The sequence below is a fragment of the Rhea pennata genome, chromosome 1 (genome assembly GCF_028389875.1).
Source record: "Rhea pennata isolate bPtePen1 chromosome 1, bPtePen1.pri, whole genome shotgun sequence".
Classification (NCBI taxonomy): domain Eukaryota; kingdom Metazoa; phylum Chordata; class Aves; order Rheiformes; family Rheidae; genus Rhea; species Rhea pennata.
In genome coordinates, this window is record NC_084663.1 from 171,421,635 (window position 1) to 171,435,295 (window position 13,661).

The following is a 13,661-nucleotide window of genomic DNA, read 5'->3' on the forward strand; positions in this document are numbered from 1 at the left end:
TAAGCTCCTGATTTTTGTAACGCAGTTTAACATTTGTTTTTCATGCTGAAACCAGATCACATGAAATGATATCATTTTCTTGGTAGAAGGTTTTAAAATAAAATCTCTTAAGGTAATTACTGAGCTGAGAATATTGAAAAACATGTATCTTCTATCCCTCTAAACTGTCCAAGAAAAGAACTGTATTTTAAATTGTCCATTTTGATAAATGCAGTCCTCTAGAGGTGAATGACCCATATGGCAAAGGATTTTCAATTCAGTAATAAATGCTAGAGGTTCAGTGGAACAAACTGAAATTATCTATATCTGTGCATCCTTTTATGTTGATTTGGATAACTGAATGACATTTTGAGCAGAATGTAGTAAAAATTCTGTTAATATACAAGATTTTTTGAATCCAAAGCTGTCCTACCAGTGTTGACTCCGGAAGAGGAGGATGTACTGGATAGGTCTCATACATGATTGAAAGTACATATCGAAAATGAAATGACTGAATTAGTTCCGGTATTCCATGTTCAAATTAACATCACCTTCAGTTACTTTTGCAGTTATTTTTATTTGACTCCATTTTTAGTTATCATGAGTGTACAGACCTAGCAAATGCTACTTTTCATTGCATTTAGATGCATAAGCTTTTTGTCATCATCCTTTCAGTAAATAAAATCTCTCAGTACATTTTATAAAATCGATTTAACATATATTTTCTAGAAAAAGCTTTAAATGATCTATTTCATTATTACGTTAAGTTAGCAGTGAACAAAGAAAAAAGATTTTCAGAAGTGCTAATTTCAGGCTCTAGTCCTGTGTAGTGTATATGTTGTGTTTGCACTTTATTTATAGATACTAACAAAGCACTTTATCGTAATGCAGTATCTAGTAGATCTCTGAAATGCACTGTTTCTGTATATTTTGATCAAAGTTATTGTATTTAAAGGACCACGGAAAAGCAGAGATCCATTGTAATTGCCAGACTATTTATTTTAGCTGTGGTCATTTATTTTGTAACAAAAGCTGTATTGGCATATCTGCTTCTTTTGTTATTCTTGTCCTTTAATGAGGAATTACTGTGTAGTCATTGATCTAAAATTAGGAATATTATCCATTGTAGGCGATATGATAATGAGACTATGAGTTGTAGATGTTACGTGGAAACATTGAGGCACAGCTACAGTAGACTTCCACAGTCAATTTAGGCTTGATAGGGAACAACTGGAGAGTAAATAACTGTTGGGCAAGATGTAAAGATGATTAAGATAAGCCTTACTGTATTAATAAAATAATATTGAGATTTTAAATACTCATTTATTTACTACTAATTTTTGATGACGATTTATGTTCAATTCTATGATTTCTGAAACTTAGACTTGGAAGAGTCTATGAAATTAGGAATTCCAGAGATTATTTTAATTTTTGGAAGAGAAGACTAAAATTAAAAAAAAAATCTAAATCTACTGATGGTAGCATAAAGACTAAATATAGACGCTTGGATGTGGTGGTTTCTAATTGTCTAATTCTGAATAAATGCATGTTTGGTGTTATCCTCTAAACTTGTATATGTCACACCAGGAAGACAGGGAGTTTTAAAAGTTGAAATAACCTATAAAATGGTTATTTCTGGTTGGCAAATGCAGGCTTTTTATAGTCATCACAGTTTTATATCAAATTGATACACCTTTACTTTGCTATCTTCATATTTAAAAAAATACCATACCCCTCAAAAACAAAAGAAAAAAACTCCAGATATCTTACTTGTATATTAGTACCTCTTTTGATTCCAGATAGATATACTGTGTTCTAAAGAAATTATGGTGATTGACAGTTTCTCTGTTCTTGTCAAAATTGGAAATTATTTGCTTGATGTAAGCCAAAATTTTGCAAACAATGTATAGCTAGATTATTTGCTTTTATCCTGAGATGGAGTTGCTTGTTTTTAATATATGTGAATGTTTTTTCAAGGAATACAGAAAAAGCATGCCAAGGTTCTCAATTTCTGGTTAAAGTAATTCATTTCCTTTTCTTTAACTTCTGTTAAATTTTTAATGTGGGTGTTGTACAGGAATTTCACTTGGTTCCCTTGACAAAGTGGAGATAAGGAAATAAGATTTTTATGTGTGTTTTAATATAGCATTGCCAAGGGTTTTCTGTTATAAATACTGATCATTAATATTACTATCTGTGTAGTATTACTAATTCTTACATTTAACAGGAACAATGGAAATATCTTTGAAATGGATAGAAGCAAAAGCTGTACTTCATGGAGAATAGATAGCTTTTTTTGGAGTTTTCACCTTGGGCTAATAAATGCTGTCCTAGCTGTTCTGTGGGAGAGAAAAGTATACAGAACTTTGCTTATTTCCTTATATGGGCAATTGATTATAAAATTCATGAATTCTCTTTTGCAGCTCCACTTGGTTTATGATACTTCATAATAAACTAGTAAATGTATTGTATATTTTATAAAAATCAGTGCAATCTCAGGACTCATTCTCCTTACAGCACTCTATTATAAATTTTTACTTCTAATAAAGAGTGCCATTTGGGTATGCAAACTAGTGATATCATTTTGTACAAGTGAGTTGCTTTCAGCAATATTGAACTTAGCAGTTCTACATCTTTTCAGTACTGAATTGGTGACTAAAAGTCCATATGCAGTTGTCCTGCAATAATAATCGAAATTGTCTTTCAAAAGAGCAGACTGTCTTGCTAAAAAATTGTGGCTTATACTGGAACAGTTATTGCTCATTATAACAGAAGTGTGGGATTTGTTTTCCACAAAGTCTCAAACTTTATAAGAAATGTCTGTCTCTTAATTCAGTAAATGGCATGACACACTACATTCATTTTGAACTTTTGACATACTAAACTGCTTTTGTTTAATAGATGTTTTGCCATGGTGTGCAATGAACTCAGGTGACTCCATTAGAAAAAGCAAACTTTTCCCTTTTGCAAAACATTCTACCAGTAAAATTACTTGTGAAGAAAGTCTGCTTGTGCTATCTCTAGCTTCTTCCTCCCATGTTTCTTTGTTCCCTTTCCTTTGATGATATTTGTCTTTTTTAAACTTTATTGCTCAGAATGTCTTTAATGCTAGCCAAGGAGTCAGGGATTTGGACTTTTTTTCATGGACTTCCAAAGCTTTGCCCCCCAAGGTGAGTTAAATGTCAGGAACAGTCACATTATATCTCTTGTTTTCAAAATGTACCTTATAATTCAACTTTACATTAAATATTCTTCAAAGTCTGTTTTACTTTGAAATTTTTTTATGGAAAATGGCAAATTTTCATAGCATGCTCTATCTGTATTTATTCCTTTATGAAAAAGAAAAATATTAAAGGAGATTACTGAATTTTCATTACTTCACAAGTAACACCCTCCTTTTTATAATAAATGAAATGAGAAATTCAGAAGGATGGCCTAAAAGCATAATAAAGACTTTTATTCTCTCTTTTTGACACAAAGTGTACTAGTAATTTTTTTTTCTGTTTTTCAAGTCTACATATTAAGTTACTACATTTTATAAGATGACAAATTCATACAAATTCATGCAAGTAAGCTCACAAATATTTAATAAATACTCAGCCCATTCTTAGTCTATTTTAAAATTATAGAATTACAGTAAAAAGTTCTTATATGCAATTAAGAATTTTATATTCTCTGTGTAAGTGCTTTTCTAAATCTCTTTGCAACCCTGTAGTGATTTTGGTATCAGAGTTGTTTCTATAGAAACTTCATAATGAAGATTATACTCAGTGTTACACAGTTTAGAAGTCTGAAACAGTTGTTTTCACTGAATCTTCTTCAAAATAGTGAACTACTTTGCTGCTATATCAAGATCTCAGAAGTACATGAGCTGCCTTTAGAACACAATTTTTTTTTCTCCTTAAACCACTTTAACTCAGCTTGCATTAACTTGCTCTAAATTTACCTATTTGTAGAACAGATGCATTTTGTGTAGAGGCTTGTTGGAAAGTCTGTTCTGGTATGCTGCACATAGTGCACTGACTACAATACCAAAAAGCTGAAAATATGATAATTAAAGAGATCAAATGAAGTCATGTTAATTAAAAGGGAAATAACGTAACTAGAAGATTGGTTTACAGCTGATGAGAGGAAGTACTTTTTTACACAGCAGGCAGTGAACTCCTGGAAGGTGTTGCAGGAGATTGTGGGTGCAGGAAATATCAAAATAGAAGTCAGGTTCTTGGCCAAACACTAAAAGAAATAGAGGAATTACCCTCTAACATCCATAATGAAGTGATTTTAAATACTGGTGGTGTATAAGGGATAGACCATTAATAATGACTTGCATGCTATTTCTAAACAGCATCTACTTTGCGTTGTTAGAGACAATATATTGGACTAAGTGAGCCACTGGCCTTGCTCAGTAGGATATTGCTCAGGTTCTTAACTTTCAGCTGTCTTTTAAAAACACGTATGACTTGCAGTATAAGCATAATAGACCTCACTCCTGCTTTTCATTTGCTTTTTTCTGATCTGAATGTCCATAACAGTACTCCTTTCCCTCATATTTTGCTATACAACAGACATTTTATTAATTTACAGCTGACTGCAAATCTATACCACTAGTTATCTTTTTTTTAGTAACTCCTATTTTTCATGATAGGAAATGCAAAAGTGTTCTGTCATTTCAGATTTGGATATATTTTTTTTAATTGGTACTTGGTATCAAGTGAAATAAACTTGCAGGCTGTTTTTATTGTCATGGTGAAAATAATAAACACACAGTATTATTTATGCATGCATTTAATAATCTATGGTGTTGCTATTACTCTTTGGCATGACTTTATATTAGCAACATATTCTAAAACTGAAATCAAAAAAGAAGCATTATCATTTGGAAAGATAAAATAAAGATAAAATCCCTTTACATAGCCTCAGACTTTTTGCTAGATTACTTCACAAGTAGAGCAAGAATACTGAGTTTCTATGCTGATGTCAGTATGAGGCAAGATTTAGTGAAAGAGTAAATTTATATCTAGCTGCAGATAGGAGGTACTGCGTATGTGTAAATGGTCTCCATTTTCACCACTGTTGTTTTAAAAGTGATTTGATTCTTTTCAGTTAATTCTCAGTTCACTAGTAGGTCAGTTGATCTGTTTATCATTGCATGCTAAAATTGGCAAATAGTACCTCTTAGTTTTGGAATTTAGCTATTGTAGTCTTGAAATAAGTATGTCTTACCCTAAGAGTTCAATGGTGTTATAAATAAGTTTCATTCTCTTCTGTTTTGTTTTGCCTTTTTTAATTTTTCAGGAATCTAGGTCTAATTCTGATGATTTTTTCAAAGACCTAAATTCACACTGCCCACAGGAAGCAGTGATGCAAGAACAAGATATGCCATTCCTTCGAGGTGGACCTGGAGTGTACAAGGTAGTGAAGACTGGCCCATCAGGTCACAACATAAGAAGCTGCCCTAACCTTAGAGGTATCCCAATTGGAATGTTAGTTCTGGGAAACAAAGTCAAGGCAGTGGGCGAGGTATGGATCCTTGTAGCTTCAGTTCATGTCTTCATAGATACCAGTATATAACAGTAATAAACTCAACAAAAGAATCTGCCCCTATACAGGTTTGCTTTTCCAACCTTCATGATAAATACTAACTTTTGAACTTGATTTGTATTATAAATACTAACGCAATTCTGTCTTTTGCCTTTTAGATATGGGTGCATTGTTGGAATAATGTTAAAGTTGTACTGCAGTTATATGTGCTTGTTTATATTTTTCTGTTATATATGTCAGTATTCCTTACCAAATAATGTTTCCTGTTTTACTATCATATGCCTTGAAAGAATTTTGTTTCATTGAATTTTTTTTTCTGGGGCCTAACTAATTAAAAAATGATTCTGTTTCTCTGTATTGATTCAACTGTTCAGTTGCTGAACCATTGTTACTGTTCCTAGCTGTCCAGCCATACTGTTTTATAGTTAAGAAGGGCTAAAGGATGTAGTGTGTCATGCTATTTCCTAAATAATGTCAGGAACAAAATTAGTACACATACAAACATTTCGTATAGAACTAGGTGTTATAACATTTTTGTTGCAGCCGCCAAAAAAAGAAAAAAAAACGCATACCGTGTTGGCTGTCTCATTCAAGTTCGTATTTAAGCTTGTTTGGATGTTGCAAAATCGTGGTGGTTTTGTTTTGCTTTTATTGAGCATAATCAGGTCTAATATTTTTGAAGTACTTCTAATTGTAAATGTGCCATAAATGATTTTGGTCTTTCAGTCTACCTCAGTCTGATTTAAGAAACTTTTTTATTAATGTCTTCTTTGTAATACAAGGATTACATATTTTTCAGATACTGAAACATTGCTGAATCATGCTACTGAATTATCTGAAAAGTTATTAAATTGTGTTCTTGTGTGTGTGTGTGTGTGTGCATCAGGTGACTAATTCAGAAGGTACCTGGGTGCAAATGGATAAGAACAGCATGGTAGAGTTCTGTGAAAGTGATGAAGGCGAGGCATGGTCATTAGCTAGAGACAGAGGTGGAAACCAGTACCTCCGACACGAAGATGGCAAGTTTTGTTTTGTTTTGTTTTTTAATAACTTAGAAAAAATTATAAACAAACTAGACAGGAAGAAAGACTAAGGAAGGAACTGGATTTTAACGAGGTATAACAGTTATTCCTACTTTCTCGTTTGAGTTCCTTTGCATAGTTGAATTTCAAAGCTGTTTTTAAATATATTCTTCAAATGTCTGTTTTTTTAAATATTTCCCAGCGTTTTCTTTCAAATTAGTTATGGATCATAATTTTGTCCTTCTTTCTTTCAACTTTAGAGATAGTTTTCAGATAAGCAATTGTATATTGCTTCTGTTATTTTCCTTGGTCTATTTTGTGTTTCTGTGAAAAGCAGGACAGAATCAATTATTCATGTCACTTCTGACTGTGTTAATTTTGTTAATTCTGCCACATGGCATCTCATTTAAAAATCTAATACAGGTTTTTAAACACTGTCTTTAACATTAACACCAAATTAGTTAATTACTTGAGCTGACAAAGTATGATTGCATTCTGTTAAGATGCAGAATTTCTGCCTGATATTTCACATTCAGATTAGGCAAGACTTTGATATAATAAAAATCTTAGTACATTTAAAAATACTTAGTTTTTTAAATTTGTTTTTTTAAATCATCCTTCTTGTTGATCTTCCTCCAAACAGGCTATCGTTGCTGATCTAAAATATCTTATTTTCACCCTAAATGCTTCATGTGAATACTCTGATGTTTCCTGAAACTGTTACTGTCATTTTCTTAAGAGATGGTCCATGACCTTCTAGGTTAAGGACGTTCTCCTGTGCAAGTTCATAGGCTACCTGTATGTCCTCAAAAGATGGGACCAGGAGTGCTCTGTCGTTATCTATACTAGCCAGTCAATCATAGAATAGTTTGGAAGGAACCTCTGGAGGTCATCTAGTCCAATGTCCCCCCCAGCACAGATCCAGATAGATGAGGTTGTGCAGGCCCTTTTCTAGTCAAGTTTTCAATATATCCAAGAATGGAGATTTTACAAACCTCTCTGGGCAACCTATTCCAATGTTTGACCCATGTTCATGGTGAAAATTTTCCTAATACCTAATCACATTTTTCCATGTTCTAACCTTTGTTTATTGTCTCTTGTCCTGTCACTGTGAACCTCTGAGAAGAGTCTGGTTTCATCTTTTCTAAACACTCTCATTAGATAGATAGTTGAAGAGAGCAAAAAGATCTCCCTTTAGCTTTCTCTTCTTAAGCCTGAACAAACACAGTTCTCTAAGTTTATAAGACGTTATGGGCTCCAGTCCTCTAACCATCTTGGTAGCCCCTGTTGGACGCACTTACAGGATGTCAATGCCTGTCTTGTGGTAGGGAGCCCAAAACTGGACACAGCTCTCCAGATGTCCGGTGTCTCCCTCTTGTCTTTCAAATGTCTAGTAAAAGTTGCTACAGGTCTTCATTCAACATGCCGTTAAATGTTTTGTTAAACATTTCTCTATTAGAATGCCTGTAAGGTTCTTCTATTGATCATTTTTCATAGAGTGCAAGAGATGGGTTTGTTATTATTCTTTTTATCTTTAGCGTGTATTTCTCTATTTTCAGCATAAATTTGGACAATTTCTGTCTTTAATACTCTCTCTCTGTTTATGGAGCCTATCTACCACATTCATTTGTCTAAAACGATCTTCATGAAGAACTTCCACCTCAGCAGTTATATTCTGCTTGTGCTTTTAGGTCATACTTAGATTCTGTCTCTTACTTGTTCATTACAATAGACTTTTTGCCCTGTTTCTGACTTGGGCATTTTGTGTTGAAATTTGTTTTACTTTCAGATGCTTTGATTATTATCATCTTGTTACAGGATTAAGGCAAAGGAATTCCTTGGTAATATTTAAGCTCTTGTTGTGAGTTGTTACTTGCCTTTTAGGTATAAAACGGTCTTTCTGAGAAGACAGAGAAAAAACAAGGGTGCTTTATATGTATATACTGTGAACAAATATATTGTGAACAAAAACTATTTATTTAACACTTAGCACAGTATTTTTTTGAAGTCTTTAGAGCTTCCATTTTTTAGTTTTGCCTAATAATAGCAGGTTCAGAAATTGCATATTTATTAATCAAAACAGAATCTTACTGTTGAAAGCATGCATGTCCGATAATACAGTTGTTAATTTTATGTTTTTTTCTGTCCTAAAATGAGATTATCCCTTTTTTAGTATAATTTCATTTCTCTGAAGTTAATAAACTTTTTCCTAATTTGTAGTCTAAATATTTTCATAGTCAGATTATATGTCCATGCATTTGTGCAAAATTAACCATTCATGAGTATCCATTTTGAGGAATAGGTAAAACTTACATTTATGTCACTTGGCAATATTTAACTTTTTTCTAAGTAGTCTTTTCAAACTATAGTAATTTGTCCTTTCTCTATAGAAAATGATTTTTCAGATTTCTCATTCTTTGCAGCAGAATTCCCAAATTTGGAAGAATTTAAACCAGACCCTTGTTTGAAGGCTCAACTTCAGATTCTTGGTACTTGCACACTGTTATTGAAGAACAATTTCAGTATATCTTTGCTCTTGCAGAAGAAAAGAAATGCAAGCTCCAAACTCTGAGGACCAAACTATAACAGGATTTTTATAATCCATTGTATTGGGATATTATTTTAGGAGTCACACATGAAAATTACTATGCCTGTTTTTATTCTTGTCTAGAGGGGTCTTTGTTTTTATAATTGAGATAAAGACAGATGCCTCTTGTGCATCTAACTAAGCAGTTTAAGGAGTCATCACTGCTATTACTGAGATATTTCATCCTATTCTACGTTCTGAGTCCATTTCAGTTCCAAGCAAAACTAATGAGCTTAAGCCACAGCTGAAAATGATTTAAGCTAATCTCTTTCATTTACCGTGAAATGAATTAGGAATGCTCACTGTCATCGGTTACAATGCTTTTACTGGAGGGAATAGCAAGCATTTGGAGGAGCTCCAACTAGATCTGCAACTGGCTATATTTTTATCCACAAATTATACTATTGTTCAGATTACTTTTATAATTTTATTATTTAATACAATGATGAGAAGATTCTCAGGTTTGTTTCAGAGACAAAGCAAATACTAAGTGCCCAAATCTGTAGGCAGGTATTCAGATACTTTGGGGAGAACACTGCAGCAAGATCTAGATTTTCCTGTAATTCAGAAAGTAGCAACATTTTTTTTCTGTCACTGGTTAAAAGATAGGTAGGAAACTTGTTTTAAGTGAAATGTTTTATTTTTGCTCTCTAGTGAACACTCTTAACACCATCCTTCATTAAGTTCTAGTCTTAGTTTTCCTGTATCAGAGATAAATAAGATCAACTTAAAGGAAAAAGTAGATTTATCAAGATATGCAGGTTCTTTATTTACCAATTGCTTAGACTGTTGTTCTCATATATAACTAAGTCAAAAGAAGTGGTATATTGATGTGTGATATTTTAATCATCAATATATATATATTTTATTTTTCTCTTGTAATTTTATACATGGAGAAAGAAAAGAAGAATATTTTGGAGCCTTTCTTTTTTTAAACTGAATTCAAATTTCCAACCTTCTCAGTGGTAAAAACTTTCTCTTTTAATTTCTGTGTATGTATATTATATCAAAGTACATACTCTGAAGTGCAGATTTGGTCTGAAGTGCAGTTTTATTAAAATGGCACTTAGAAAAGTTGTGTTTCTCTAATTGTATCCATGTTCATTTTGCTTACTTTGCAAGAGGAAAAAGTTGCCTGTACCAGCCTGAACTTTCAGCATGCATTTGGGGAGATTTCACATGAACTGTTTTTTACACATCATCACTTTGAATAATACTCCTAACCACATTAAGTCAGTGATGTCTTTCTAAACCCTCTATACTCAAGTGGACCCTGTCTCTTATTTATGTTAGTGCCTCTGATGTTACTGGTATTTGAAAAGACCCCAGGCTGTTTTGGGTTTGGCTTTTCTTTAGTATCATACAAAAGCAAAACTGTGGTACTTAGTATATATAGTGAATAGATCTGTTCATATCCCATGAACAATTAAGGCAGTAACCATGATTAAAAATGTATTGCCTCTGATTTTATTGTCACTCTAAAAGCTCTCTTTTCTCTACCTGCTTTGTCAAATGAATTTAATAATGGCTATCCAAAGAATACAGAGCAAAGAATTTATTGCTAGGCCACTCTCCATCATCTTTGAAAGGTCATGGAGAACTGGAGAGGTGCCTGAGGACTAGAAGAAAGCTGATTTCACTCCAGTCTTAAAAAAGGGGAAGAAAGAGGGCCCAGGAAGCTGTTGCCCAGTCAGCTTCACCTCCATCCCTGGAAAGGTGATGGAACAGCTCATTCTGGATGTCATCTCTAAGCATGTGAAGGAAAAGAAGGTGATCTGGAGTAGCCAGCATGGATTCACCAAGGGGAAATCGTACTTAGCCAATCTGTGATGGAATGACTGGCTGAGGAGATGAGGGGAGAGCAGCAGATGTTGTCTGCCTTGACTTCAGCAAGGCTTTTGACACCATCTCCCATACTATCTTTATAGGCAAGCTCAGGAAGTGTGTGTTAGATGAGTGGGCAGTGAGGTGGATTCAGAACTGGCTGAAAGGCAGAGCTCAGAGGGTCGTCATCAGTGGCACAGAGTCTAGTTGGAGGCCTGTGGCTAGTGGAATTCCCCAGGGCTCTGTACTGGGTCCCATACTGTTCAACTTACTCATCAGTGACCTGGATGAGGGGACAGAGCGGCACCCCCAGCAAGTTTGCTGATGATACCAAGCTGGAAGGAGTAGCTGATACGTCAGAAGGCTGTACCGCCATTCAGAGAGACTTGGACAGGCTGGAGAGTTGGGTGGAGAGGAACCTCCTGAGGTTCAACTAGGGCAAGTGCAGGGTCCTGCACCTAGGGAGAAATAACCCTAGGCACCAGGACAGGCTGGGGGCTGACCTTCTGGAGAGCAGCTCTGCAGAGAAGGACCTGGGAGTGCTGGTGGACAACAAGTTGACCCTGAGCCAGCAATGTGCCCTTGTGGCCAGGGAGGCCAATGGTCTCCTGGGATGCATTAGAAATAGTGTTGCCAGCAGGTCGAGGGAGGTGATCCTGCCCCTCTCCTGAGCCCTGGGGAGGCCTCATCTCAAGTGCTGTGCCCAGTTCTGGGCTCCCCAGTACAAGAGAGACATGGAGCTACTGGAGAGAGTCCAGTGTAGGGCTACGAACATGATCCGAGGGCTGGAGCATCTGCCCTGTGAGGAAGGGCTGTGAGAGCTGGGCCTCTTCAGCCTGGTGAAGAGAAGACGGAGGGGGGGATCTTACCAATATCTATAAATACCTTAAGGGAAGGGATGTCAAGAGAATGGGGCCAGACTCTTTGCAGTGGTGCCTAGCGACAGAACAAGAGGCAACCTGCACATACTGAAACATGTTCTACCTGGATATGAGGAAGTACTTCTTTACTGTGAGAGTGACAGAGCACTGGCACAGGTTGCCTAGAGAGATTGTGGAGTCTCCTTCTCTAGAGATACTCAGAATCTACTTGGATGCAATCCTGTCTAACATGCTCTAGGTGTCCCTGTTTGAGCAGGGAGGTTGGACTAGATGATTTCCAGAGGTCCCTTCCAACCTCAATCATTCTGTGAATCTGTGAATAAACAATTGAATGGTGTGATATTACTGAAAAATTAAGTAACAAGCTTGTTCAATGTAGCATATGACAGCAAAGCTTACAACAACTCAGTAAAACATAAAATCAGTTTGCATGGTATTAACCCCTTAATTTATTTTGGTTTTAGAGCATAAGTTCTAAAGAGGAGAGATGTGCTTTTCTTTCTGAAGAGAATTGGGTAGAGTGGAAGAGTGTTATCTGTGGAAAAAAAAAATTTAAAACATTGCTCCTTTGCCTTGTGACTCATCTTTCCAATGTAAATCAGTTACTAAGAAAGTCTGATTCTGAAGTGATGACTTTTTTTACAGAACAAGTTCTTCTAGATCAGAATGTTCAGACCCCTCCTCCAAGTCCTTTTTCAATACAAGCTTTCAGTAAGGCGACAAGCTGTAGTAATGGACAAGGATTTGATTATGGCCTTGGAAATAACAAAGGTATGTTTTTACACTCAAACATTTATAAAATATTTTTTTTTCTTAATTTTGCATTAGTTTTTGTTATTCATTTCCCACTATTCTGCTGTATATTGATAGCATTTGAGGCACCATTAGATGTGCTCCAAAGGACGTAATCAGTAGCATAATACATGTAGCTAGTAATGTTGTGATTGGTTTTTTCTCTGCTTTATACAGAGTATTTATGCTGAGTGATATTAAAAGGAATCGATAAATATCTTTATCTTACAGTTGAGGCTTTCTGTTGTGGTAGGCCCAAAATTATAATGCAGAAATGAAAAACATTTATTTCTAAGTCAAGATGAGATAAACGTTGGGTTTAAAAATATAAAGATGTATAAGCATTTCTCATCTATCTGTCTTACCATTTTATGTGCTTTTGATTTGATGACAAGATAAAAGATACTAATTGAGATTTTAGGTTTTAAAACTAGTTAGTTTTAGCTAGTGACCTTTCAATCACATAGATACCAGTTATAAATACTGAGAAGTAAATAGTACCTTATTCATTTTATTGTCATAAAATTTCTTATTTTAAACATAGTTTATTTCATTTCCAAGATACAAAGGTCTATAGACCATCACAGTAAACTCGGCCTGCATGCCTTTTGCTTGTTCATTGACTAGATCTAGAAGATACAGACTTTTTCCAAGGCAGATGTCCTTGAGAAATATTACTGAGACATGGAGCTTTGCCATTCTAGTCCTACATACTTGTACTCTGCTCATGCCACTATGAGTATGGACCTTAGGGGTGCTATGTGTTTTTAATACCAACACATGTTATGGGTCATTTGTTGAAAAAAAATAGTTCATTGGGGACTTATTTTAAGGGCAGAAAGATGAATGGAAAATTTATTCCTAGATTTTCTTGTCATTTATTTTCATAATGTGAAAGAGTTTTATGTTATTTCAGTGTTTCATCACATCAGGAGTTAGTTCATATTTGAGTACACATTGATACAGGGAAATCTTTATTTGAACAAAGGTTAGAAAAAGTTCAAGTGGTTTACTATTGTTTATAGGTTTTTTTGT

The 13,661-nt window shown here is 34.7% G+C and overlaps 1 protein-coding gene across 17 annotated transcripts in view; it reads left to right on the plus strand.

Moving 5' to 3' along the window:
- The window catches only part of MYCBP2 (MYC binding protein 2), a 212,074-nt gene that overhangs the window by 140,249 nt on the left and 58,164 nt on the right, over positions 1–13,661 (plus strand). For 12 of the 17 annotated variants that reach the window (XM_062566861.1, XM_062566863.1, XM_062566864.1 and 9 more), the window contains 4 exons: positions 3,075–3,149; positions 5,275–5,499; positions 6,407–6,539; positions 12,480–12,605. In XM_062566861.1, coding sequence (XP_062422845.1) covers positions 3,075–3,149; positions 5,275–5,499; positions 6,407–6,539; positions 12,480–12,605 — 559 coding nt within the window. The remainder of the gene's footprint in view (positions 1–3,074; positions 3,150–5,274; positions 5,500–6,406; positions 6,540–12,479; positions 12,606–13,661) is intronic. The other 5 variants (XM_062566866.1, XM_062566874.1, XM_062566872.1 and 2 more) reach the window with 3 other exon arrangements.